This window comes from Fusarium sambucinum, chromosome III (assembly GCF_050947815.1).
Source record: "Fusarium sambucinum isolate potato_lamoka chromosome III, whole genome shotgun sequence".
NCBI classification, from domain to species: Eukaryota; Fungi; Ascomycota; class Sordariomycetes; order Hypocreales; family Nectriaceae; genus Fusarium; species Fusarium sambucinum.
In genome coordinates this window covers 8,184,780-8,209,440 of record NC_139292.1, presented here as the reverse complement: position 1 = coordinate 8,209,440, position 24,661 = coordinate 8,184,780, and the positions used below count along the sequence as shown (strand labels likewise).

The 24,661-nt window shown below is 39.3% G+C and overlaps 7 protein-coding genes across 7 annotated transcripts; 5 read left to right on the top strand and 2 right to left on the bottom strand.

Annotated features, from left to right (window-relative positions):
- Positions 1 to 5,762: 5,762 nt before the first annotated feature.
- On the bottom strand, positions 5,763 to 6,563 carry FSST1_012954 (uncharacterized protein; the record flags this gene model as incomplete). The annotated part of the gene is made up of 1 exon (XM_083236225.1): positions 5,763 to 6,563. One exon carries the CDS (start codon positions 6,561 to 6,563, stop codon positions 5,763 to 5,765), a length of 801 nt encoding a protein of 266 aa, XP_083082650.1.
- A 1,595-nt stretch (positions 6,564 to 8,158) lies between these two features.
- Positions 8,159 to 10,367, top strand: FSST1_012953 (fungal specific transcription factor domain-containing protein; the record flags this gene model as incomplete). Its single annotated transcript, XM_083236224.1, has 3 exons — positions 8,159 to 9,567; positions 9,623 to 9,890; positions 10,347 to 10,367. The coding sequence occupies 3 exons, from the start codon at positions 8,159 to 8,161 to the stop codon at positions 10,365 to 10,367; spliced, it is 1,698 nt and encodes a 565-aa protein (XP_083082649.1).
- A 1,405-nt stretch (positions 10,368 to 11,772) lies between these two features.
- FSST1_012952 (uncharacterized protein) lies at positions 11,773 to 12,279 on the top strand (the record flags this gene model as incomplete). The annotated part of the gene is made up of 1 exon (XM_083236223.1): positions 11,773 to 12,279. The coding sequence occupies one exon, from the start codon at positions 11,773 to 11,775 to the stop codon at positions 12,277 to 12,279; it is 507 nt and encodes a 168-aa protein (XP_083082648.1).
- Positions 12,280 to 14,611: 2,332 nt separating this feature from the next.
- On the top strand, positions 14,612 to 15,553 carry FSST1_012951 (uncharacterized protein; the record flags this gene model as incomplete). Its single annotated transcript, XM_083236222.1, has 1 exon — positions 14,612 to 15,553. The coding sequence occupies one exon, from the start codon at positions 14,612 to 14,614 to the stop codon at positions 15,551 to 15,553; it is 942 nt and encodes a 313-aa protein (XP_083082647.1).
- A 664-nt stretch (positions 15,554 to 16,217) lies between these two features.
- FSST1_012950 (zinc-dependent alcohol dehydrogenase family protein) lies at positions 16,218 to 17,411 on the top strand (the record flags this gene model as incomplete). The annotated part of the gene is made up of 4 exons (XM_083236221.1): positions 16,218 to 16,382; positions 16,433 to 17,173; positions 17,226 to 17,299; positions 17,351 to 17,411. The coding sequence occupies 4 exons, from the start codon at positions 16,218 to 16,220 to the stop codon at positions 17,409 to 17,411; spliced, it is 1,041 nt and encodes a 346-aa protein (XP_083082646.1).
- An 842-nt stretch (positions 17,412 to 18,253) lies between these two features.
- On the bottom strand, positions 18,254 to 19,195 carry FSST1_012949 (glycosyl hydrolase family 61-domain-containing protein; the record flags this gene model as incomplete). Its single annotated transcript, XM_083236220.1, has 1 exon — positions 18,254 to 19,195. The coding sequence occupies one exon, from the start codon at positions 19,193 to 19,195 to the stop codon at positions 18,254 to 18,256; it is 942 nt and encodes a 313-aa protein (XP_083082645.1).
- Positions 19,196 to 23,303: 4,108 nt separating this feature from the next.
- On the top strand, positions 23,304 to 24,341 carry FSST1_012948 (glycoside hydrolase; the record flags this gene model as incomplete). The annotated part of the gene is made up of 2 exons (XM_083236219.1): positions 23,304 to 23,750; positions 23,805 to 24,341. 2 exons carry the CDS (start codon positions 23,304 to 23,306, stop codon positions 24,339 to 24,341), a joined length of 984 nt encoding a protein of 327 aa, XP_083082644.1.
- Between the last annotated feature and the right edge of the window lie 320 nt (positions 24,342 to 24,661).

Here is a 24,661-nt window from a genome sequence, read left to right as displayed (position 1 = left end):
TATTAATATAAAGGTTATATTATTTATTTCCTTAAAGATATTAGCTAGATTTATAATTAATTACCTCTATTACCTTGCAATTTAAATATCCTTATTCTATACCTAGCTAATTAAATTAATTAACTTTATATAATTTAGCAGTTCTAAAGATAGTTTTAAATATATTAATAAGTTATTTGCATTTAGCTTAAATATTTAAAGTAGTATTACCCTAGGTATATTAATATTTAAGTTAATAAGGAAAACTTAAGCTAATTACTAATAAATAGAGATATTACTAATTAGTTAATAACTAAGACTAGTAATATAGTTCTTATTAAAGAACTATTTAAAGATATAAATAATAGTAATAAGCTAAATAATTAAGAAATAGTAATTATTTTAAACTTTATTACTTAAAAATATAGTCTATAGGTATTAAAAACTTAGCTTATTAGTTATTACTTAAATATAATTAAGTAAGTTTCTCTCTAGTCTATTTAATAATATTTAGAGATACTTATTATTTAAGGTATTTTATTAAATAAGTTTAATAAATCTTAAGTATTCTTATTACTTATATTTCTATTTTTATTTCTTAATAGTAATATTAAATTTATTACTCTTTAAATTTAAAGTATTAGCTATATTAATTATATAAAATAGCTAATAAAATACTATAATTAATAATTTATTTATATCTTTAAGACTTTTAATTATTTTATAAAGAAATAAAATAGCTTAAATAGTAAATATCTAATAATTTAATAATATTATAAGGCTATAAGGCTATACTTTTAAATAAGCTTTTAATAAAACTCTATATTAAAATAAAGCTATATAAAATAATAAGATAATAGTAAATACTTTCTTTTTCCTTATATAATAAAACTATTAATAAAGAAAAGTAAAAATAATAATAAAAAAGTAAATTATTTTACCTTTAATATTTAATATATTAAGCTAACTTAAATTATAGTTATAATATTAATACTATATTACTATACTATTTAACCTTATAGCTATAGCCTTATAGCTAAGTAATATATAAGGCAATTTTACTATATATATAGTAAAATTATTAAGGTATTATATATTAGCCTAGCCTTATTTTAAGATCTATATAACCTTATAATAATAAAGCTAAGATATATCTCTATAGGCTAAAGACTTTTAATTAAAGATAGTATAATACTAGCTATATTTAGCTATAAGGTCTTATAATTCTTTAATATTTTTATTCCTTAAAGGGACTTATAGTAAATTTAATAAGAAAGGTAATAGCTTTATATACTATATTATAAAATTAAAAGAGGGAATACCTTTATAATAAGAGAGACTATATTTTATAATATAATAAGTTAATATAAGCTATAGTTAATAAAACTAAGGGTATTTATTTAAACTATTAAAGATAAGTATAAGTATTTTAAGTAATAGCTTTTTTATATATTTAGCTATAATAGCTTAAATTATAAGAAACTTTATTTAACTTAAAGTTAAAGAAAGAAATTTATCTATATAGTTAAGAGTTTAATATAAAGTTAAAATACTAAAGTAAAACCTAATACTATAGTTAATTAAATTAAGTTATATAATTAGACTTCTTATTATATTATATAATTATCTTAATTCTTATATAATTATATTATTAATAATTTTAATAAAGAATTAATAATTTATATAATACCTAAGATTCCTATATATTATATTTAATATACTTATAAGGCAATAGGTTAATTAAAGAAGTTTTTTCTTTATCTCTCTAGATTAATAATACTATAATATTAATATTAATTAGCTTTATATTGCATTTAAAGATAATATACTAGAAGCTTAAATACTGCTTAACTTTATTATTTAATATACTAGTAATCTTTATAAAATATACTTATTCTAGGCTAGTTAATATTATTAGCTAGAGGTATATATCTATAGCTTAAAATATCTTTCTATCTTTTTAACCTTTTTAACTATTAACGTATATTAAAAAAGCTTAATATATTTTATACTTTATTACCTTAAGTAGTAATAGGCTAATAATTAAGGAAAGATATAAATTATAATAGCTAGTATTAAGTAAAATCCTTAAATTACTATAGCTTATTTTAAATATTAATTTAAGGTATTTCTTAAGGAAGTTATTATAATTAAGTTTAATATTATTAAGTATTAGTATTAATATAAATAGTAAGCTTATAGAAGTATATATTATTATAGCCTATTCTAGCTAAAGGAAATACTTAAGAATTTTAATTTACTTTAATATAAGGCTTAATAACTCTTTAGCACTTTCTAGGGAAATTATATTATATTATAAAACCCTAATATTCCAGCTACTAGTAATTAATAAGAGATTAATTCTTTAATTACTATTATTTTAAACTTAATATTTAAAGACCTTATAAATATTATAAATAAAGTATAAAAGTATTAATATATTCCTAGATATTATTTATAATACTATTAAGTATAAAATAGTAGTTTAATTAACTAGCTTTACTATTACTTTTATTTCCCTAGAAACCTATATAATAAGCTTATCCTTATATATAATATAAATCCTTAATACTAAGTATATAATAGTGCTTATAATAATACTTAGCTAAATAACTATAATTAAGTATTCCTTATATTCTAGCTTATAAATATTAATACTTTACCCTATATAAATATATATATAGTTTTTAATTATATCTTAAAGTATTACTTAAAGGCAGAGAAAAAGATTAAAAGCTTTAATAATATTACTAAGACTATTTTCCCTTAAGTTAATATAAATTATAATATTATAAGCTTTATTACTAAGTTTATAAATTGCCTATTTATAAAGTAAGATTAATTAATATAGGAAATATACTATTTACTTTTAAATTTTAATTTATAAAAAGGTATATAGATTATATAGAGTATTAATTATTATTACTTAAATTAATATTAGTAGGCTAATTTTATTCCTATTAAGAATAAAGAAGTATTTATTTATATATTTAAAAATATTTATTAAAAGTATTTTACTTGCCTTAATAATCTTTAGGATTATAATTACTTCTATTTCTTAGTTTAAGTTAATTTTACTAGTAACCCTAATATATAATAAGAATTCCCTTATATAGCTAATTATATCCTTAATTACTTTCTATAATATAAGTCTCTCCTTACTAAAGGCAGGTATAAGGACTATAAGAATTATTATTAAATAAAGCTAATACTTTACTATCCTTATAGATTATTTAATAAACTCTTAGAAATTAAAAAAGAATACTTTAAGACTTATATCCTTGCCTACTAATACTATATAAATCTTTATTATAATACTTATCCTTATAATTACTATAATATTATTTTAAAATAAGCTAAAAAGGAGGAATTTAAAGAAGACTTAAATTAAGAAAATAAAGTTCCTTTAGAAGCCTAGTAAAATCTTATTACTTAATTACTCTAGTATAATTTAAACTCTAAGGAAATTAATCTCTTTAATAATTATAATATTAATTAAGTATATAATTAATTCTATTATATTAGTAAATTTCTATAATTTACCTTATAAAAGTAAAAGTATTAAAATACCCTTAAGGCTTTATTCTCTTAGTAATATAATAATATAATTAATTAAAAGGCAGTAAATAACCTTAATCCTAAGTAATAACTTATCTTTAATCTTTTTATTAATTATTTTACTACTACCTAGGATATAAATACTATTATTCCTTAACTATTACTTTATTAAGTTAATAGCTAAGGCAATATAGGAAAATTATTTCTAATTTAAACTTTCTTAATAGTATTTAATAGCAGAGCTCTAGGTTATATTATAAGAGCTATTTTAATAGAAATTACTGCTAATATAATTAATAGTATAACTTTTTATTCTCTATTGCAATTACTTATATTAAACTAGATATCTAGCCTTATAGCTTTATTAGAGAATAAGCTTAATAATATCTAAGTATTTATAGTAAATATTAAGTATATTATTTTTAATAAGAAGTCTATAATTAAATTAAAAATATTTTACTCTATTAATACTTACCTTTAAGAGATCTTTCTTAAAAGCTAATATAACTATTTTAATAGCTAAAGTATCTTTCTTCTTAGTAACTTTTACTAGTTATCCCTAGTATTTAAGAAGCCTTTCTATAGTCTTAAAGATTTTAATAATATATAAAATCTTATTAAGTAAAATGCATATTATAAATTTAATTATACTATTAAACTGCAGTAAGTTATCTACTAATAAGGCAATAATTAAGCTAGATTTAAATAAGCCTTATAGAATCTGCAGATTAAAAAGTTAACTTAAGGCAATTAATAATTACTATATATATATACTTAAAGCTAACTAAGTAAAGAAAAGGTTATTTCTTTTAATAAGGCTATATATATTTATTTAATTAATTAATAAGTCTAAGACTATAATAAGGATTATATAGAATAACTTAATAAATCTATTTTCTTTATTAATACTTTATATAGTAGTAAATATAGTAATAATATAAATTCCTAGACTATTAGTAGTTTTTATAAGGCCCTGCTTATATATATTAATACTAGAGTTATACTTATAGAGAATATTTAAACTGCAGTTAGCTTAATAAATAATATTATAAGTATTATTAAAGATATAATATAAGAGAATTGCCTTAAAGGTATTAATATATATACTTAACCTCTTAATCTTATTATAGTATACTTTAATAAGTATATAGGACTAAAATACTTTAATAATAAACTTAAAATAATTAGAATTATCCCTATTTTCTACTTAAACTAAAAGTATATAGTAGTAAATAGGCTATATAGCTATAAATAATTTCTATTAATAGTCTCTTATATAATTACTGCCTATAAATCTTAAGGAATTATTCTTAATAAAGTAATTATTAATATTTTATAAAAAGACTTTATTAATAGCTTAATTTATATTATAGTTTTTTATATTAAAATACTCTAGGGTATTATATTTAAGTTATTATTTAATTTAAATAATATTATAATTAGTATTAATATAAAGTAAAGCATTTAAAAACTTAATATATAGTATTAATAAAGGTAAATACTTTTTACTTATTAATATAAATTAAAATGCTTTATATTATAATAGATTATTAACTAAACTTAGTTATAAATACTATAGCTGCTAATAATAATAATAATAATTATTAAGCAAATAAATAAATAATTAATTAAATAATATTTCTTCTTATAAGAGGAGAATTAATAAGAGCCTTAATAATTACTATTAAGTATTCTTTATATATTTATACTCCTTATAAGCAGGACTAATACTTATTAATATACAATTAAGTAATAATCTTTAGTTAATTCTATTTATAGAAATATATAAGTAAGTAATAATCTTTAGTTATTAATATATAAATAAATAAATAAATAAATAAATAAATAAATAAATAAATAATATAGGAAAGGGAAAAAAAAGGGAGAATAGGATAGATAATATATAATAATAATAATAATATAGTCTTCTTTAAGATTATATATATTACTAAGCTTAAGAAGCTAATATATAAAAATAGTATATTTTAAAGCTTAAGAAGCTAATTAAAAAGAAAGGAAAATATCTTTATTATATTAAGTTATTTATATAGAAAAGATATATCTTTAGATTAAAGTTAATTCTGCTCTACTATAACTAATAATTTAAAGTAATATAGCTTTACTTTCCCTAGGATAATAAAGTCAGTATTAAGGGTCTTATACTTATAACTAAGATTACTTTACTATATACTATTAACTTTTATCTGAGCTTTGTGTCTAAAGTCCTAAATCGTACTGTCTTTCAGCACAGACTGAAGTCCTTGGAAGATATTAACCTGGAGATCCTTAACTTCTTCAATACTGCAACTAACACGGATAAGACACTCGCCACAGACCGTATCGCTCAAGGCGCGAAATTCCATTAGACTCTCAACACCACCTAAGCTGGTAGCATGCTGAAAAATGTACATTCTGCTGGGAAGTCCCTGTGCTTGTAATTTTATCTTCATAACGAAAGAGAAAACAGGACTGTGGCCACCTGGCATCTGCTTGACCAGCCATCCTTCCTGGATAGCATCATGTTTTAAGGAGCTGTGCTGGACCCTCTCAATCGTCTTCCTAACCACTGAATTATGTTTGGTCATCTCTTCAGCCAACCACTGCACGAGCTTGAGAGCGTTGTCCGCTTGGCGGTGAAAGCGTAGCTGAAGAGTCCTGACGGATCGAATGCCGAGCCAAGCCTCGAACGAATCCAGAACCGATCCTGTTATGGCGCGGTATTTCTTGAGTGTGGTGACCCAGCCCTCCCTCTCCCGCTCGGGATGCACAACGAGAAGACCGCAAAGTATGTCTGAGTGCCCGCCATCATACTTAGTGCCACTGTGATTAATGACACCGGCCCCAAACTGGATCGGGTCTTGCAGCGGTGGAGGTGCAAAGGTGGCATTGACACTGAGGTGGGCCCCGCAGGCTATAGCCTTCTGCTTATAGTAGGCCAGATTTCGTGCCTCGCCTGTAGGGTTGGCGGGCGTTTCTACATGAATGATATCACCAGCTCGTGCCTGATCCAGTTCCTCAAGCGTCATCTTCCTAAGTCCTGTTACACGAGTCATAAGATCAATAACACTATGACGCCATGATAACCCTCGGTTATAAAGATGCGCTTGGGGTTTAGAAGAAGTAGGATGCCTTGGAAAGCGGACAGACCAGTTGAATAAGCCACGATATGGGAGCCAAAGAGATGTTGGAGACGGGTTTCAATCGGAGTCATCGATAGTCATTAGGTAGTCGAACCATTTATCAACGCCGGGTCTGAGATTATAGACATGTGAGTTACTCCGGCGGTTTTCACTAAGTATAATAGAAGCGGGCTATCTACACTTATCGAGACTAATTCCGGAAATAGGTTATAGCCTAGAAGATTTACAGCTACTAGTTGTAGATATAATCCTTCGATAACTAGTAAGTTAGTTATGTAAAAGTGACGGGCATGTCTCCTTTTCCGGGAGTAGCGACTGTGTTATAAGTAAGGTCTACGACGTCTATTATTAGAGCTAGATCAGTTGCCTCAACGGCAACCGCATAGATTTTGGTTGAGAAACCAATATAGAATTGGGTCCATTGCAGCTTGGTCTTGAATAGTTCTGCAAGGGTTTAAATCTTGACTTTAGTCAAAGGAAACCGCTCCGCCAGTCTATTAAGAGTTTATTAATTAGTTTATTAATGATTTCTCTCGCCCCCTTCACATATCACAGCATGCGCTAGGATTAAAATGGGTGCGATTTGCGAGAAACTACTTCAGGCTGAGGGGGAACCCCCAGTTACTAGCGACGAATCTACGTGCCACCTAAGACGCTTCCGCAGCTCTTACCAATTCAACCTCTGAAGGGGTACCGATCTCTGGTATACTGCTGATTGCTGAGATAACTGTATTAATCTCCTGCTCTTCAAGATCTTTCTTAAGGGTAACTGTTGCAAAAGAGCATAATTACTTGCCGACGCATTATATACTATTTGATAACTGCTCAATTTATATCGAGTTATTAGAAACTTACAAGTTGCATGATCTATTGAGGTCGTACGCCTCAACTCTCGCGATGACCAATAATGCTATTCAGGTTAGCAAAGAGCAATGCGGATTGTATTTAAACACGAACCGACAAGCGATGCTCTTGACAACGATATATGCCCGGGGTGAATAATGTCTGGGATTAGTTGGCTACAGTTTAACTAGAGGATTCACTCTGACAAATCTCGGGGTCTTCTTCATGTCCGAACCGAATAACCAATCAAAAGCCAGCGTAGTTTAACGTCCGGTCATTCTTTTGTAATATTTCTCAATCCACCTCATCCTTCTCTATTACAGCCTCGTAGTCAAGTCCTTGTCCGTAAGAATGGTACCAGAATAGGACTTACAGCATCAATGGATAACCCCCTCACACCATTGCGCCGTCGCCGGGAAACAAGGAAGCGTATTAGTAATGTAAGTCAGGCGAATTCCCTGAGCGTAGTCAAGTCCCACTGACGTTAGGGAGGCTTGTCAGCGTTGCAGAGCGTCCAAGATCCGATGTGATGACAAGGGCCCGATCTGTATACGTTGCAAGTCTAACAACCTTGAATGTATCCGTGACGCGGATTGGAATCCCAACAAAGAGTCAGTAGTTAAATCCCAAAGTTTTCGATGTTTGCAGACTTTTGTTTACCCATAACCAGGTCAGCACCACCAGTTACGCTTGAGAAACGGCTAAGCCGGTTGGAGGCTGAAATAGAGGCTACAACGAACCCTCTGGCCACGCAAGCAACCTCAAGTACAGCTCATAATGCTGGTTCAAACGCTAGTGTAAGGGACGCCATTGCCCGTTCGGTATTGCCACGAGCCGAGACCGTTCCAGGCCAATCAGCGAGATCAAATCTTACATTCCCCAAAACGCCGCAGGACGTTCATCCCAGTCACCAAGGCCAAAAGAGCGATACGATACAGCCCCAGTGGCGTACAGAGGATGAGATTGCGGGGCTAAAACTCAGCTCGGACGGGACAAGACGGATCACAGAAGCCTTCTCAGACGACACCTCCTGGCAACACAACTTCATTCCTATGTTTTCCAAGCCCGAAGTCCTGCTATTGGTTGAATTTTATCTCGATCACGTCACTCCTTTGATACCTTTGTTTGACCGTCATTCATTACTAACTCGATGCGAGAATGAATTCCCAGTTACTTGTAACACCTGGGATCCTGCCTGGTGGTCGTGTTTGAATGCGATTGTCGGTACCGCGCTTCAAATGAAGACACTTGGCAATCATTTCCAATCTGTTGGCCCTATATCTTGGAGCTTCTTCAAGAATGCATTTGCAGTGTTCCCTCAGTTGATGCAGACTGGTTCAAAAGCCATGTCGGCCAAAGGCCTGGTTTCCATGGCTATGTTTTTGAGTGGCACAGCTGACAGCAAAACTATGATGCGTCTCCTGTTGGCTGCATCTAAGCAAATCCAGATACTCAATGCCGAAGTTTCATCCCAAGACACAATATTGATTGAAGAGATAGATCGTATCATATCGGTGGCGTACTTGCTAGACGAGGCGTCCTCGGGGAATTGCGGCTTCCGTTCTTCCTTTGATGCGATTGCTAATTCGCGCCTTATAGACATCACTCAAAAGATGAGGCAGGACCATTTGTCAGCTGACCGCTGGACATTTTTCAAACCGAGGCTTGAACTAGCCCTAATCGAATGCAAGGCTCAGCGGTATCTCGAAATCGTCAAGTCTTCATGTAGAATATCTGAAGGCCAGATCAAAGCACTTATGCAGGACCTGGATGATTGGAGGTTAAGAGTCCCACCCGAAATTCGGCCACAATATAAATATATACCTGGACTCGAGCCCACTGACCTAGGCGTCGTCATGCTGCACTGTGCATTCTATAGAACAATAGATGTAGTCCACAGGGCTTACCATCTTTTTATGCTTTGTCAGGTCACGACAACGTCTCCGAGCGCGATGCTGAGATTGGTAAAGCCTGAACCACTCGACAGTTCGCGTATGACGATCCGCCTCTTCTGCCACATGGAAGAAATAGGTTTTGTTGACTTATGGTAAGCCCACATTCATTCTTAGCCTGTTTTACATATACTCATCGCTCAATATCAGGCGCCTACTACCGTTTCTCTTATGCTCCGCCATAACAATCCACGTATACATCGTCCAACATCCACATGAAAAACAGACCATCAATGATATGGCTCTCATCGGATCTTTACGCAAATTCATTTGTACAATGAAGAACAAGGGCTTCGAGCTAGATAGCTGCTTAGCACTTTGTACTGAGCTCGAGCGTGTTGCCTTGGACACCATCACCAATTTCTCAACTTCTGATTCGGCCTTTCCGATTGATACAATTGATAATAGAAGCAGCCTGGTAAGTAGTCACCAAATACGCCTTAATTCACAGTTGATTAAAACTTACAAAGCATCAATCCTGGCTACTTGCCAATCCCGACTATATGCCTCTTGTACAAGGCTTGATGGGAAACGTACCAGCAATGAGAAGGCAGTCTTCAAATGATATCTCCAATATGTTGTTGGTATCACCGAGAGACATGGATGGATTTATATCGGTTAAACCATTGTGCCTGGATCCTAAAACATACGGATTCAGTTCTTAAACTGACAAGGGACTTTTACTCAAATTCATAGTTCAAAGTGGGGTATTCGAATGAGCAAAAAAACGCAAATTGAAGATGTACATGAGAGGTCTGTGTAGATGAAGTTGCGAGACCTAATTCATTTCAAGTCGATCCTTTTTTTTTTCAAGCCAATTGTAGAATAGTCTCTTACATTCTGTCATACGGCTTACCTAACCCCATGGATAAAGAAGACAATCAACTTCTTCTAGCATCTCAAACCCGCCAAGATACGAATGCCATCAATCCAAAACCGTGTCGGTCAGCAAGTCAAGCTAGATTTGTAGTCGAATATAACAGGCAACTCGAGCACTACACTAGATCAGCAGGATCACGTTAGCGCCGATTCGATGTCAAATACTGCAGGATATGAGACATATGTCAGTACATACACGTTATGGACTTCCACGTCCTGAAACCAGGGTGAGTGAAATTTGTCCATCCAAGAACCCAAATGCCTTAGCCCTGTTATCACCTGATATAGTTCCTTGTAACTTTCGGTACTTCTGAACAGTTATTCAGCCTAAGAAGTAGTCCTTGAATCGTGATATGTCGATAGAACAAGGTACTGCCGAAGGCCGTGAACGATAATATCGGGGATGAACGGTAACTGAGACAATGTCTTGTCGGCCTGTATGTCTGCTTCCTCCAAGTCGTGTAAGAATAGAACCACCGTTGAACGAGGGAATTTCATGCTGGTGTATACGAGGGGATAACTTTGGGTAGGGGTCCCCAGTCGCTGAGTTGAAAAGAGTATCAGTCAAATCAACTTCGTGTCTAAGGCCTGTCGATCAATTCAACTTTGGCATCTAGGTTCATTTGATTGACATGTGATGATAGATGCTATGTGGCCGTTTATTAGCTCTTAGGTGCGACTTTTTAATGCGCTGTTTAAAGTATGGTAGTCCTGGATTATTCGCTCACTACTCCTTGGTCGGGCTCTCTTCCCTCGATGATAGATCGTTCTCAGTTTGCCCTACTACCATAAGTACTAATTCGCGTAGCTACCGATTGGTCCATTCGAAAGGCAGTAGTATTTCGTCTGTCCTGTCAAAAATGTGTAGATGATGGGATTGTATCCTACTTAACAATCGGTCCATAAGTCGAAGTGGCTGAGTAGAAGCACTCTGAACATCAGCGTATACAATTAGCGCTGACACTCTGTTGGCCCCACTCACTTCTATAATTAGCTTCGTGTAGACTTTTGCTATCACAGCCAGTGGATTATCAAAAGCTCCAATATTAGTAACATGGCTCTCCCTGTTCCCAGTTAGCTACGACGAGCCGGCCCAACTTCAAGTCGATCTTACCGTTCCTACCCGCCCCCTTAATTGTGAAACTCAATGTGAACTGAGTCTGAGATTTCTGTCTCTCGTAAAAATGAGAGTTGATAATGGTTCTATAAATAGAGGTTCACCAATGATACAGGATATATCTTAAACCGACCCGCCAAAAAACTAGATATAAAGCGAACGTCCATAAACTTCTGTTCTTTTAGGCATTCATTCCTTTACATTTTTACCCGGCCATACCCTCTCTTTATTAAACGCTTTTTCATAAATGCTTTTCGACAAGTTTTTCCTAAACCCTCAATTGTAACAACCATCAACAACCGTCATGTCCAAAACAAACACTGCGGCCGCTGGTAGTCAGACAGCCTGCCACGATGTCTACAATACTCCGAATCAAGACAGCGTGTGCGCTATGTTTCGTCAGAATAATCATACCGAGATTATGCAAGCTTGCTGCGGCGATGCTCAGGTTGTCAGCTATTCTGACGACTGCGCTCTGTACTGTGTTGCAGTCGACCAAACGATCGATCAGCTTTCCAAGTGTCTATATGACCACGGTGCTCCTGATGACAAAGGCGTTTGGTGCAGTGGGAATTCGAAGACCACCAAGACTAAGGACGCCAAAATTCCTGCCACTGCTCAAGCTAGCGCGATCTCGGACGACGAGGATGACAATAAAAGCACCAAGACTGGCACAGCCAGTTCTTCCAAATCAAGCGAGACTGGCAATGCTGCTGCTGGTACCAGCCCTCAGTGTGGCACTAGCACCCTTGGTCTTGCTATCGGGGTCTTACTTTTGTCTTCTATGGCCGTCGGGGCCTTCGAACTCTAAGTGCAGTCTTGGAGCATCTGCTATTGCGCATAGACAGTGCCCGTTTCGTCTCTTTTAATCTCACTTATACCACGGTTCTTAAACATGAGGAGATATGGCTTAGGGGTGCTCTGGACAAGAATTGGTTTCCCAAAGGGCCATGTACACACAAATACACGCGAACATACACTTGGATAATGGTGCTTTGTAATTAATCAATTGAGAAGCTACTTGCACTTATCACTAAATTGGTCTGCTACCCGGTGGCCCGGTGCCTGACCTTCATATAATTTAGCGACTCTAAGTGATCTATATAGGTTGATACAATAGCTACAAGCGCATTGGGTATGATGCTTGAGTTTTAGAGTGAAAACCAAGACTGTTCCCTGTTTTTATTTATACCTGATATCTCATCTCAAGTAAAGGGTTCAGATGCAGTTTGTAAACTCATGCATTATTAGATAATAGTAATAAACCGGGGAGCTATAGTATAGGTACTATATATAGTTGCTGGTCTTCAGTGAGTAAGAACCTTAGAGGTGAGAAACTGATAACGTATATAACAAGCTTATACTAAGAATCTAAGCCCCTTACAAGTAATCACTAGCAACTACCTAAGGCATTAAAGCTATTGCATTAAAGACGTTCTTATCACGACTATAAAGTATATTCATCCAATCTAACTACTAAGACCAGCCTTAAGATTCATCTCGTCCTCACGCCTTGCTGATGCCCTTAATGTCTTGACTAGTTTAATATTCTCGTGAATCTTCCGCGCACGTTTATTGTTAATGCACATACTAACGAAGGACCAGGAGCGCATGTACTAGATTTCATTCTATTCGTAATGCAAGATTCACTCTTAGTATAGCCTCCAGTTATGATAGAGCAGACTATGCTAGTTGAGACGGTTGTGCTATAGCAGGAGTTACCTAGTTCTGTCGAAGAAACTGCACTGCTTGTAGTGGAGCTCGGGTCGCTTGACGTTGAGATGGATGTAGACAGCAACGTTGACGATGCTGAGGACTCTTGGGTAGATTTTATAATGCTTATGGCTTCTTGTGTTGAAGATTCTAGCTTGTCTATAGTAGTAGCTTCTTCTTGAGTTGTTGTTTTCTTAACTCCAATTGACGTTTCTTCTTCTTGCATGCTCGTGTTTCCCTCTTCAGTGACTTCTCTTATCTCGGATTTACTTTCCAGCGCTGTTTTACTATCACTGGGGGTTTCCGTACCGTTTTGTCTTCGAATCCACTGTCGCCAATGGTGTAACAGTAATATATAGCTATAACTATACTTTAATTAAGGTTACTAAATTATTCTTTTTATTTGAAGAATTAGTTAATCTATTAAAAAAGAAAACCTAATTATAAATATATAGGACTTGCAAGCAGAATGTATTACAGAGGAGGATATAACCCTGCAACATCTCTGCTAACAGACTTATCTATCGCTTTCTATCCTCTTTAATTGGCATTTCCCCCTAAACTTTCTTCAGAATCTTCAGCGTATTATTAACTGGCTAGGATATAAAACGGTAATAGAGACACTTTCCTGCTGACTTAGCAGACAGCGCGCCTTTTTAACCTCTTACAGTACTCTTCAGTCCCTACTGTCACGACCTCTTCCACCAACTCACAAGCAAGAACGTATAGCATGCTTGTAACAAAAAGGTCAGCGTTGCGGGTTCTCGGGTTATGAGAATTTACAAGAAGTTAATATGCTTCTGTTATCCTCCGTATTCGAACTGTTTTCTAAACTTACAGCCAGCGACGCTGCGGGATTGAACGTGTCCCCGCAATCTCACCTCACACCGTAACTTTCTATCAAATTGATCGGGTGGAGGGGAGCAAACCTAATTTACTGGAGACATCACTGTGGTGGATTTACATTGGCTAGGTACTAGTAATCGCACAGCTGGATGTGCAGTTAGATCGTGGATTGGTAAGCATTCAACGCATCGTCTAGTCTAAATTAGGTATCCCCCTTTGCTAAGTCAGCAGCCAACGAAGCCTGACCCCTCAGCGCGCAAGTTTCAAACTAATCATATATCAAAGCATCATCGCCGTATCTATACGGTGTCCCCAGCCACACTCAGCTTATTTCATCAGGCCGGCTCATGACAAATATGATCAGAAGGCGCAAAGGGCACAGGAAGTCTCGCGAAGGCTGTCTTCAATGCAAGGAGAGACATGCTAAGGTACGGTGACTGCCCTTCTTCTGCTGTCCTGGCTACGCGTTATGTTGAGACAAATCCTAGAGCTGAATTTTGTAGTGTAACGAGGCCCACCCACAATGCTTTCAGTGCGAGCGGGCCAATCTGTCGTGTAGCTTCTCATCCCCTGCTTTGACTAAGATGCCGCTCAACGAGGATAGTCTAGCAGATCTGGAGCTGCTGGAGCATTGGCATCGGTTTCCCGTGACAGGGGACATGACGGAGACCACGAAGAACCTGCAGTATAGCCTTGTCCGTCTGGGCTTCTCTCACCACTATTTGCTGAATAGTATTCTGGGCCTTACAGCCCTTCAGCTCTATAGTGAAGATCAGTCCCAGGTTAAGTGGTACACTAGAGCCGTTGCACACCAGCAATCCGCAATTGTCCGAGCCAGGCCGCACTTCGAGTCCCTGGATCAGACGCACCAACAAGCCCTACTAGGATTTTCAGCTTTCACTTCCATGTATGCTGTAGCGGAACCTATCTTTCGTCCTCCTGGAGTCCGGTCTTTGGCAAAATTCGACCCTGTTGAAGAGCTATTAAAGGCACTTCACTTTAGCCGGTCTACCTTGATGTTTGTACAGCAGAACTTCGCCCCTCTAGTCGTCTCACAATCGTGGCTTCTTACAAAATTCGTGAACAATCACCAAGATACTCAAAAGGATCTTGAAGTAAGATATCCACAGCTTGTATCACTCCGGAAATGCATAGAGCGTTGCTGTGTTGAGGAACAGAAGACAGCATGCCTTCACGCCGTCAAATTACTGTTCCGCCGGATTACGATGCTCTCGGACAACCTCGGAGACCCTGAACCGGGCAAGGTGATCTGGGGCTGGGGACTCGAGATAGATCGGGTCTTTCTAGATTTATGCTCAGCACGACATCCCGTGGCACTCGTCATTTTGGCTCACTTTACTATTCTAATGAGCTTCTATACCGAGCACTGGTGTCTGAGAGATTGGCCAAGCGAGTTGTTATCACATATCATGGAAGTTCTTGGACAGGAATGGGAAGATGCCATAAAGTGGCCAGCTAATGTTATCCTGGGGTTCAAGGGATCAGTTACAGGGATCAAGGTCTAGGCAAATTGACTGATAGCTTGGTGTTTTTGTGTTTCTTTGTGTCGAAGGAAGAATAACTGGGCCGCTTAGCAGTGCTTTTGTATTGTGCGAGAATAAGGTTGCTCTTGGAGCCCTATTTTTCATGACGAAACCGCCTGATCAGATCTATTTAGACTTTGAGAAGACCCCCATCAAAGTTATCCTTGGGTTAAAAACTCAAAAGGTATGAGGTATCAAGATGTATAATAGAGAATGTCTCATTTACGTCGTGTTAGCTGGATTCACATATACTGCAGTCATTCATTTTTCTAAGTACCGAGTCTCCCGGTTTAGATTACCATTTCCGTGAATGCAGGTGCCACTACTCCCGGATCATTGATGGTAGCTTAAGCCGGGGACGCGATGCGGCCTAGCGTAACAAGCCGTATTGATACGGTTAGTGATCCACAACCTATGCGTGACACCCGTGCCTCCAATTGCACCAAAATTAAGATACCACGACAAATGTGTTGATAATCAAGGGAAGGCCGGAGAAGGACTTTTATCATTTCTTACCTATATAAAGGTTCAATTTCTCCGCCCAAATATTGACTATTCTTTAAAGCATCGAGCATCAAGTTAAACCAGTCTCTTCAATACTCTTCCTTCCAGATTCCAAATTCAACACCAGTTCAACATTATCATCATGTCTACACCAAAAGTCACCAAGTCCTGGACAGTTGAGGGCACCGGCAGCCTCGACTGCCTCAAGTTTGACGAGAAGCGTGCTCTCCCTGAGCTCTCTGATAACGAAGTATTAGTCAAGTTCCATGCTGCGTCTCTCAACTTCCGCGACATCATGATTGCTATGGTAAGTACATTCTCCTATTCATCTTAGCCGTCATCTAATAACCCCCTCAGGGAACCTATCCTTTTGGTGTGGCGCCTGGTATCATCCCAGGTTCCGACGGAGCTGGAGAAGTCGTCGCAGTGGGTTCCAAGGTCACCCGCTTCGAGACAGGCTCCAAAGTCGTGACATTGTTCATGCAAACACACTACGGTGGGCCCTTGACTCCGCAGGTCTTGGGGTCAGGCGTAGGTGGAAGTATTGATGGCACTCTGCGACAGTACGGCATTTTCAACGAGAATGGGCTGGTACATATGCCAAAGAACCTCAGCTATCTCGAGGCCGGAACATTGTCTTGCAGTGCTTTGACGGCATGGAATGCTCTCTACGGGCTTAAAGCCGTCTCTCTTAGCGACTGGGTCTTGGTGCAAGGCAGCGGAGGTGTCAGCATCTCTGGTCTGCAGTTTGCAAAGGCGGCAGGGGCTCGAGTCATTGCTACGACTTCTTCTGCGGCCAAGGCTAAAATTCTGAAGGACCTTGGAGCAGATCATGTCATCAATTATAAAGAGAATGCGAACTGGGGCGACGAAGCCAAGAAGCTGACAGGAGGTGTTGGTGTCGACCATGTCCTCGAGGTTGGAGGTGCGACAACTGTGACAGAGAGTCTCAAAGCCGTAGCCATTGGTGGCCTTGTTACTATCGTTGGCTGGATCGGCGGAGAGGGAGAGACTGGACCAAGCTTTCCCCAAATTCTCTCCAGCATGGCAGTTATCAGGGGAATCGTTGTCGGGAGCCGAGAACAATTCGAAGCAATGGTATGTACTCTAGAGCCGGACTGACTCCCTTGGCTTCTGCTAACATACACAGATCCGGGTTATTGAGGCTTCCAACATAAAGCCCGTCCTTGACCAACGTGTCTTCAAGCTCGAAGACCTCAAAGAGTATGTTGATTCCATTTTGCAAGATTCTATTTACTAACTGATGTACTATAGAGCCTACAAGTACATGGCTGACCAGAAGCATTTTGGCAAGGTCGCCATTAGCATTGAATAGATTGTCAAGTTGGGGGAGGGTCAATAGTATTATCTTCGTCTCCCTGCTGTTCATATGGTGTGTTTGGGTTGGATCCATAGCTACCTTAGTGCAAATGCGACACTTTTGGATAAAAGAAAACCAAGTTCTACAGTAGAGTTGAGATTCACCTGCCCGAGTGACATGAGTTAATGACAAGCAACGAAGTTACCCTCCCGGGCAGTACCAACATCAACAGGGATTGCTGTAGCGCTTGTCACAGTGTCCTTGGCTGTGTTTACTAGGCTCTAAGGCTGACAGATGTTACATGTCTCAATTTCAGGGCGATCTGTTCAGCCAGATATTCGACCCTTCAGTGTCATAATAGGTTCCCTCAATTTATTTCAGGTCAGGATGATCAGTATATTTATTATGCCTGGCGTCGTGGAAGTGAGATGATCCAATCATAGTTTCGATACAAACATCATTCTCACAACAATTTTCACTCCCTCGAGTAAGGACTGGATTACTCAAGATCATCATATTGTTCAGCCTAGATGAGTGATCAATTCTATGCCTTTTTGCACATACTGTTGAATAAGGAAGCAGCTATCACTAGTCGTTATGGAGTAAATATGTAATTAAGGAGAGAACTCTTAGCCCGGGAGTGAATATGCTATAGGTAGCTAAACTATAATAATAAATACAGTGTAAAAGTAAAAGGCTTTCTTATCATGGATATCGAGACTATCGTATTTGTCTAAAACGTTGTGAATGAGAAACTGTTAAAACAGCACGTCCTGCGCGAAACTTGCCAGTTTTTCATGCATGGCCTGGAATCAATTGCCTGGGTCTGGATCTCCAGTTCTCACTGGATTCGTGACTTAGACGCGAGCAATAACGTCGCGGGCGTGACGGCGAACATAAGGGGTAGAGTTGCAGCCAGAGTCGTTGTTGCTATGTGCAGGCTGCTGGTTCTGGTTCTGGCCCTGCTCCTGGGACTCAGCAGCGGGAGCAGCAGAAGAAGAAGCACCGCCCTCGACAACCTTCTCGACGTCACCAGAGGCACCATCAGCAGTACCACGGATGGTACCACCGGGAATGACATCGGGACCAGGGATAACGTCGTAGGCAGTGGAGGAGCCCCAGAGAGAGAAGTTGACGGCAGGGTCGTCCTGCTTGTAGACACCGGGGATCTTGACAGAGGTACCAGGGATGCTGGAGGCGCTGTTGCCAGAGACCTCAACCTGGGCACAGGCGTAGTAGAACTCGGCCTCGCCACCGTGGGCACCGTGGAGGGCAATGTGCTCACCACGAACAAGGTATTGTCCATCAGGGAGAGAAGAGGGAATCTTGAAGTGGACAGAGTCCTCATCCCAAGAGCACCAAGAGGGACCACGGAGCTCCTCAGGGCTACCAGCCTTGCAGACAAGAGCCTGGTGAATCTTGTACCAGTCGAGGTCGGAGGGGTCGGCGGTGGCAGCGTTGTCGACCTTGGCAGCGTAGACCTGGATGGGACCAGGGTGCTGCATACCGGTACCGCCGAAAGCTTGCTTGAGACCGATCTCGTCACCAGCCTTGACCTTGAAGACGTCGGCGGAGGCGGTGCTACCCTTGTTGCAGGTGAAGTCCTTGTCGTTGGGGGAGATGGAGCCGTCGGGAATACCCTTGAACTTGGTGGGCATGTAACCGTTCTGGTGCTTGCGGATGTACTGGTTGTCGGTTCCCTCCTGCTGACCGCTGACTGTGAGCTTGTCGAAGGTGTAGTGGGCGCTGACGGCGGAGGCCAGTCCGAGAACAGCGGAAATGTAGCTGGTGGTCTTCATCTTGATCGAGTTGAGTTGGAATGAAAGAAGAGAGTGATAGTTGATCGCAAGCGATGTAAATAACGATAGTAAGTTGATAAGAAAGAATGAAGTGAGACTAGCTCTTTGAAATGAATGAAATGGGCTGATTGATGAATGGATGATTAGAAAACCTTTGAGCGAGACCTTGAAGGATATTTATGTTGAAGCCATTTCTCATTGATTCAAGCCAAGAACGTCCGTCTCGTATTCCATCCCATCATCTTGTCTCAAGTTCCCTCCCGTGATCCTATCATAACGGTGCGAGGCGAGCCTTGATCCCTTCCGGACATCTTATTTTCATCGGCTAAGAAAGGCTGCTATTGGTTCAATCTCTGGTCTCGTCCATTTTTCGGTTCCGTTTCAAGACCTTTAAATGAATTTCAGACGTTAAGTTTCTCTTGGCAGTTATAATCCCTGCTTATCCTGGTTTCAGCTCGTTTCAACAGCAGTCGTTTTTCAAGACTAGCCAATGAAAAACTCAGCTTATGCTCAGCTCAGCGGAGGATTTGGAAATTTTCCACCGATCGAAGCCCTTATTATCTATCATTTTTGCTGCTCCTGGACTTCTCACGGTGAGAATGGCAGCTGTTTGGTCACGGACAGACCACTCATCAAGTCCCAAGATGAAGATGCATGCTATGATCCATTAGGTAGTTACTAGCGGCGCTAGAAGTGTGAATGAGGTATTGAGCGATGTCAATGATTGTCAAATGAGGCCCAATAACTGTTAGTTAATGAGGAGGCGGCACTCCATCGCAGGCATTGATGGTGAATTCGTCGTTTCTGCACCTTGGCTGCACTTGGCGTGATCAATTATCAGGATACAATTGGATGTTGCAACTGGACAGTGGAGCGTAATGGTGTTACTTGGTGTGCGATAGGTGGAACTTGTCTATCTTGCGACAGTTAAGTCAAGTGGTACTCTGTAATCATTTGGCACTTGGCAAAGGGTTCTAAGAAGAGATAGATGCACCAGTAGACTAGCGACTATGTAGATAGTTAGAAGCTTTACTTACCTTGAGTTCGTTAGATATGAGACCATGCAATCTAGGTTCTTGAATGGGAAGAAGATCGCAGAGTAGAGAATTGGAACTCCAGCTGATAGTTTATTATCCATTATAGAACTCTGGCCAAATTGTTCTAAAGGAGAAACGAACTGGAGATAGGTTGGTCATCCTTTCATCAACAAAGATACATGCCAATTGAACATCTAATACCCACCAACCAACAACCAACAGTCACCACCCAGGTCTGTCTCCAGTGCTGCCCAATCCGATCATCGATCATCCAATAGTGGAACTTTTCAACAAGAACAAGGCTCTGTCCTTCACACCGACTTCCGATGCTATCAGTTGTCACTCGTCTTGACAGGGGCAGCAGGCTATGACTCGGTGTCAGGCACAAGAACCTCGCGCCAGTTGCATCCAACTTCCTTCCAAGTCTACCTGAAGTAATCCCTGCCTCCACTGCCACTGATATTGACGTTTATGGCGATTCTAAAACATCGCTTGTTGAATTGATGACTAAACTTGAAGTAACCAGTCTATACCGAACTCGGTCATGCTTGGGCCACCAGTAAGTACCTTAGCAACCTTCGAGGCTGTCGGCAATGGCAGAGATGGCCATGGCCAGAAGAACTGAGGTGACGTTGAAGCACATGTCGACGATTTCTCAGAGCTCTTAAGCAAGAATTGTAGACTGACAAGGCAATTATGAAATAATACAGTGATGATTTATGCAGATTCCAATCCGGTTTAAAATACATGACTTACCTGCTGCTATTGTCGTTAGATGTTTTCTGAACTAAACCATATCAGGGATGACTTTGCGAGCCTTACTTTCTTTCATCAGCACGTGTCAGTGAGCTCCACCAATCACGGTTCTCTTTCCCTGTTACTCCACAAGCTTCATCTGAAAGGCCTTCAGTTGTTGTCTGTTCCATGGCTAAGCTAGGTACTCTATCACTCTTGGTTAGCATTTTTCCGTGCACTCCCTGCATAAAAGTTCACAGATGAAGACTCCTTACTCTGGTAATCTCTCTAAACTTTACATGGATGCTCTCACAGCGAAGATAACAGGTGCCTAACACCTTGACACTATTTCTGCCGCCGATTAGGTTGCTACAGGTAGATTAAAGACGCCTGTGGACCGAGTTACCAGGCTTTTTGAGCCAGCTAGGTAGCTTTCTATCATCAGTGCTTTAGTACAGATGTTGTTAATTGAACGATAGAGGGAATTAAACCTGAGCATATCTGTGTGGTTAAAACATTAAAAATCAACTGAGGCAGTTCGGTAGCTCGTTGAGCCATTAGGCTAGCTGAAATAGGTTAGTTAAGTTTGCAATGAAACTAACTAGGGTTTAGCTAGCCAGGGTTACTTCCCGCGGGAACTTCCTCAGCTAAACAGTCCACCGTTGAGGCTGAGCAATTAAACGTTGGCGTTGGAAGCAATCCTACCAAGTCTCTAGGAAACTATCCCATTTCATAGAAGGTAGTCTATCGACAGATATACATCAACTTCTAGGATATACGTCCAGTGTAATAATTGCTGAATTAACGGGTGCAATTCCAGTCTGGCTCGTTTATAAACGACGGCTATAGACTGCGGAAATACTGGGCTTAGCTTACCAAGAGATACCCTGCATGTGGATATTCTTTCGCTACTATGATACCAGGATGTGCATTCTTAGAATTTGCGTTGCAATTTGAGACAGCAGCATTCACCGATGGAGACAATAGCTGAGAAATCTTTCCATGTGCAACTAATCACCGGTGTGAAAAATGTTCAGTTATTAATATTACAAGTTTCCGTTTTACAGTACTATACACTTAAAACCAGTCTCTCGCCTTGATGGTAATGCAATTGGAAGCAAAAGATAAATTCCTTCTCTGCAGGGTAAGAGTAGTTCGATGACACTTGACATACTAGTCTACTCTACTGTTCTAGCTCGGAATGTGACACACGCACGGATACTAAGATCCTTCATTAACCTGAATCCGTTGACAGCTTCAGCACAGACTTTTCAAGCTAACAAAGGTAATTGAGTCGTCAAACAAAAGTCCTAAACTTCTATGGTCATTAACACCTTTTCCTCATACCGTGATTATCTCCACACACAGTTACAAATCTTTACATAATCTGTTCTTAATGCTACGTCAATCTCACATTTCCATAGTTGAGGTCTTATTGTGGGCGCATCCAACATTGTTATTGGCGGATTAATATTCCACTAAGATGAGTCTCACTCGGGAAAGAATCTAGAACATGTTCCCCTCTTGAGTCAACATGAAACAGAAGAGTCTCCACGTTGGACCAACAATTGGATCGTGTTCCTAACTGAGATTGTCCACATCAACCGAAATGAGCTAGTGCTCTCCTAAACTAAACTTAGTTCAGAACTCCCGAGACGAATTGGTCAATGAACAAGGGGACATAGCTAATCAGGCATTGGGATTGGATCCGTCGTGTTCTTTCGCCTCGCTAGTTTGCCAAGTAAACAAAAATGCCGAGAATCATCTCACTCTCATCCCATCATTGTCTATCGTCACAATGCATTTATCACCCATTTAGCCTGATAAATCATCCGACGCGTCAACTTTAGCCAAGACGCGAATCCACAGCCTCAATGCACCCCAGATAACCCAGTACCAAAAGTTCCCAAGTAATCTGGAGGTGAGCAAGTTAATCAGCCAGTTAAGCTGGAAGCTAGAATCGCCCCGACTATTGCTACCCCTGGAAGTTCGGGTAGCGGCATAGCGGTCATAGCGACAATCTTCTCGAAACAATCGGAAGCCGTCTCCGGTTAACTAAGAAGGGGAAAGTTGTTTGTATCATGGAAAAATTCCACCCAGCGCATAGACTTGCTTCTTTTGGACTTGCTCACAGTTGAATGGCTTCGCCATCATGGACAACGATCGAGCCATCCACTACTACCTCGATCTGGCATATTTAACATCCTGTTTTCCCGCTCTCTTGGCACTTGGCATTCACTCACTATCTCGTACAAACAAAACACCTCTTCATTCATTCCTATTGCAGGTCAATTGATCACTATCATTCTTTTCCATTCCAACAAACAACAGCAACCATGAAGTTCTCTTCCCTCCTCTTTACCGCCTCGCTGGTCGCGGCCATGCCTGCTTCCATCGAGCCTCGTCAGGCCCAGGACAGCATCAACAAGCTGATCAAGGCCAAGGGCAAGACCTACTACGGCACCATCACCGACCCCAACCTTCTCCAGAGCCAGCAGAACAACGCCATCATCAAGGCTGACTTCGGTCAAGTCACCCCCGAGAACTCGATGAAGTGGGATGCCACCGAGCCTCAGCAGGGCAAGTTCAACTTTGCTGGTGGTGACCAAGTCGTCAACTTCGCCGCCCAGAACGGCCTCAAGGTTCGAGGTCACGCTCTTGTTTGGCACTCTCAGCTTCCTCAGTGGGTCCACAACATCAAGGACAAGAACCAGCTGAAGAGCGTCATTGAAAACCACATCAAGAATGTTGCTGGTCACTACAAGGGCAAGATCTACGCCTGGGTATGTACTACTTTGTCACCAATTCCATATTCGAATACGTACTAACTGCAACAGGATGTCCTCAACGAGATCTTCGACTGGGATGGTACTCTCCGCAAGGACTCCCCCTTCACCCAGGTTCTGGGTGAGGAGTTCGTCGGCATTGCCTTCCGCGCTGCCCGCGCTGCTGACCCCAACGCCAAGCTGTACATCAACGACTACAGCATCGACGACCCCAACGCCGCCAAGCTCAAGGCCGGTATGGTCGCTCACGTCAAAAAGTGGATCTCCCAGGGCATCCCCATTGATGGTATTGGTTCTCAGACCCATCTCGACCCCGGTGCCGCCAACGGTGTCCAGGCTGCTCTCCAGCAGATGGCCTCCACTGGTGTCAAGGAGGTTGCCATCACTGAGCTCGACATCCGCTCTGCTCCTGCTGCCGACTACGCTACCGTTACCAAGGCTTGCCTCAACGTTCCCAAGTGTGTCGGTATCACTGTCTGGGGTGTGTCTGACAAGGACTCTTGGCGCAAGGAGAAGGACAGTCTCCTCTTCAACGCTCAGTACCAGCCCAAGCCTGCCTACACCGCTGTTGTCAACGCTCTCCGTTAAATGCAGATTGGCATGGAAAGAGGACTCTCTAACGAGATGCCATTGAGGGTCTTGAGGTCGTTGGAAGCACAGGGGGCTTCGTAGCCAAAGTTTTGGCTTCATTGCACATATCTTTTTCTGTTATATCTTTGTTTTGCTTTGTATAAATATTGAGATGGTAGCTGTCTGCTACATGGTTATTTGTTAGTATAGCTGGATCAACGGTCAAATACATATTTACCATCTAATTTGTTTCTTGAAGAACACACCGTGAATATTATCTCAACTTAGCCTCATTTCACCGTTTAATGGACACATCCGTTCGATGCAACCCCCGCTTT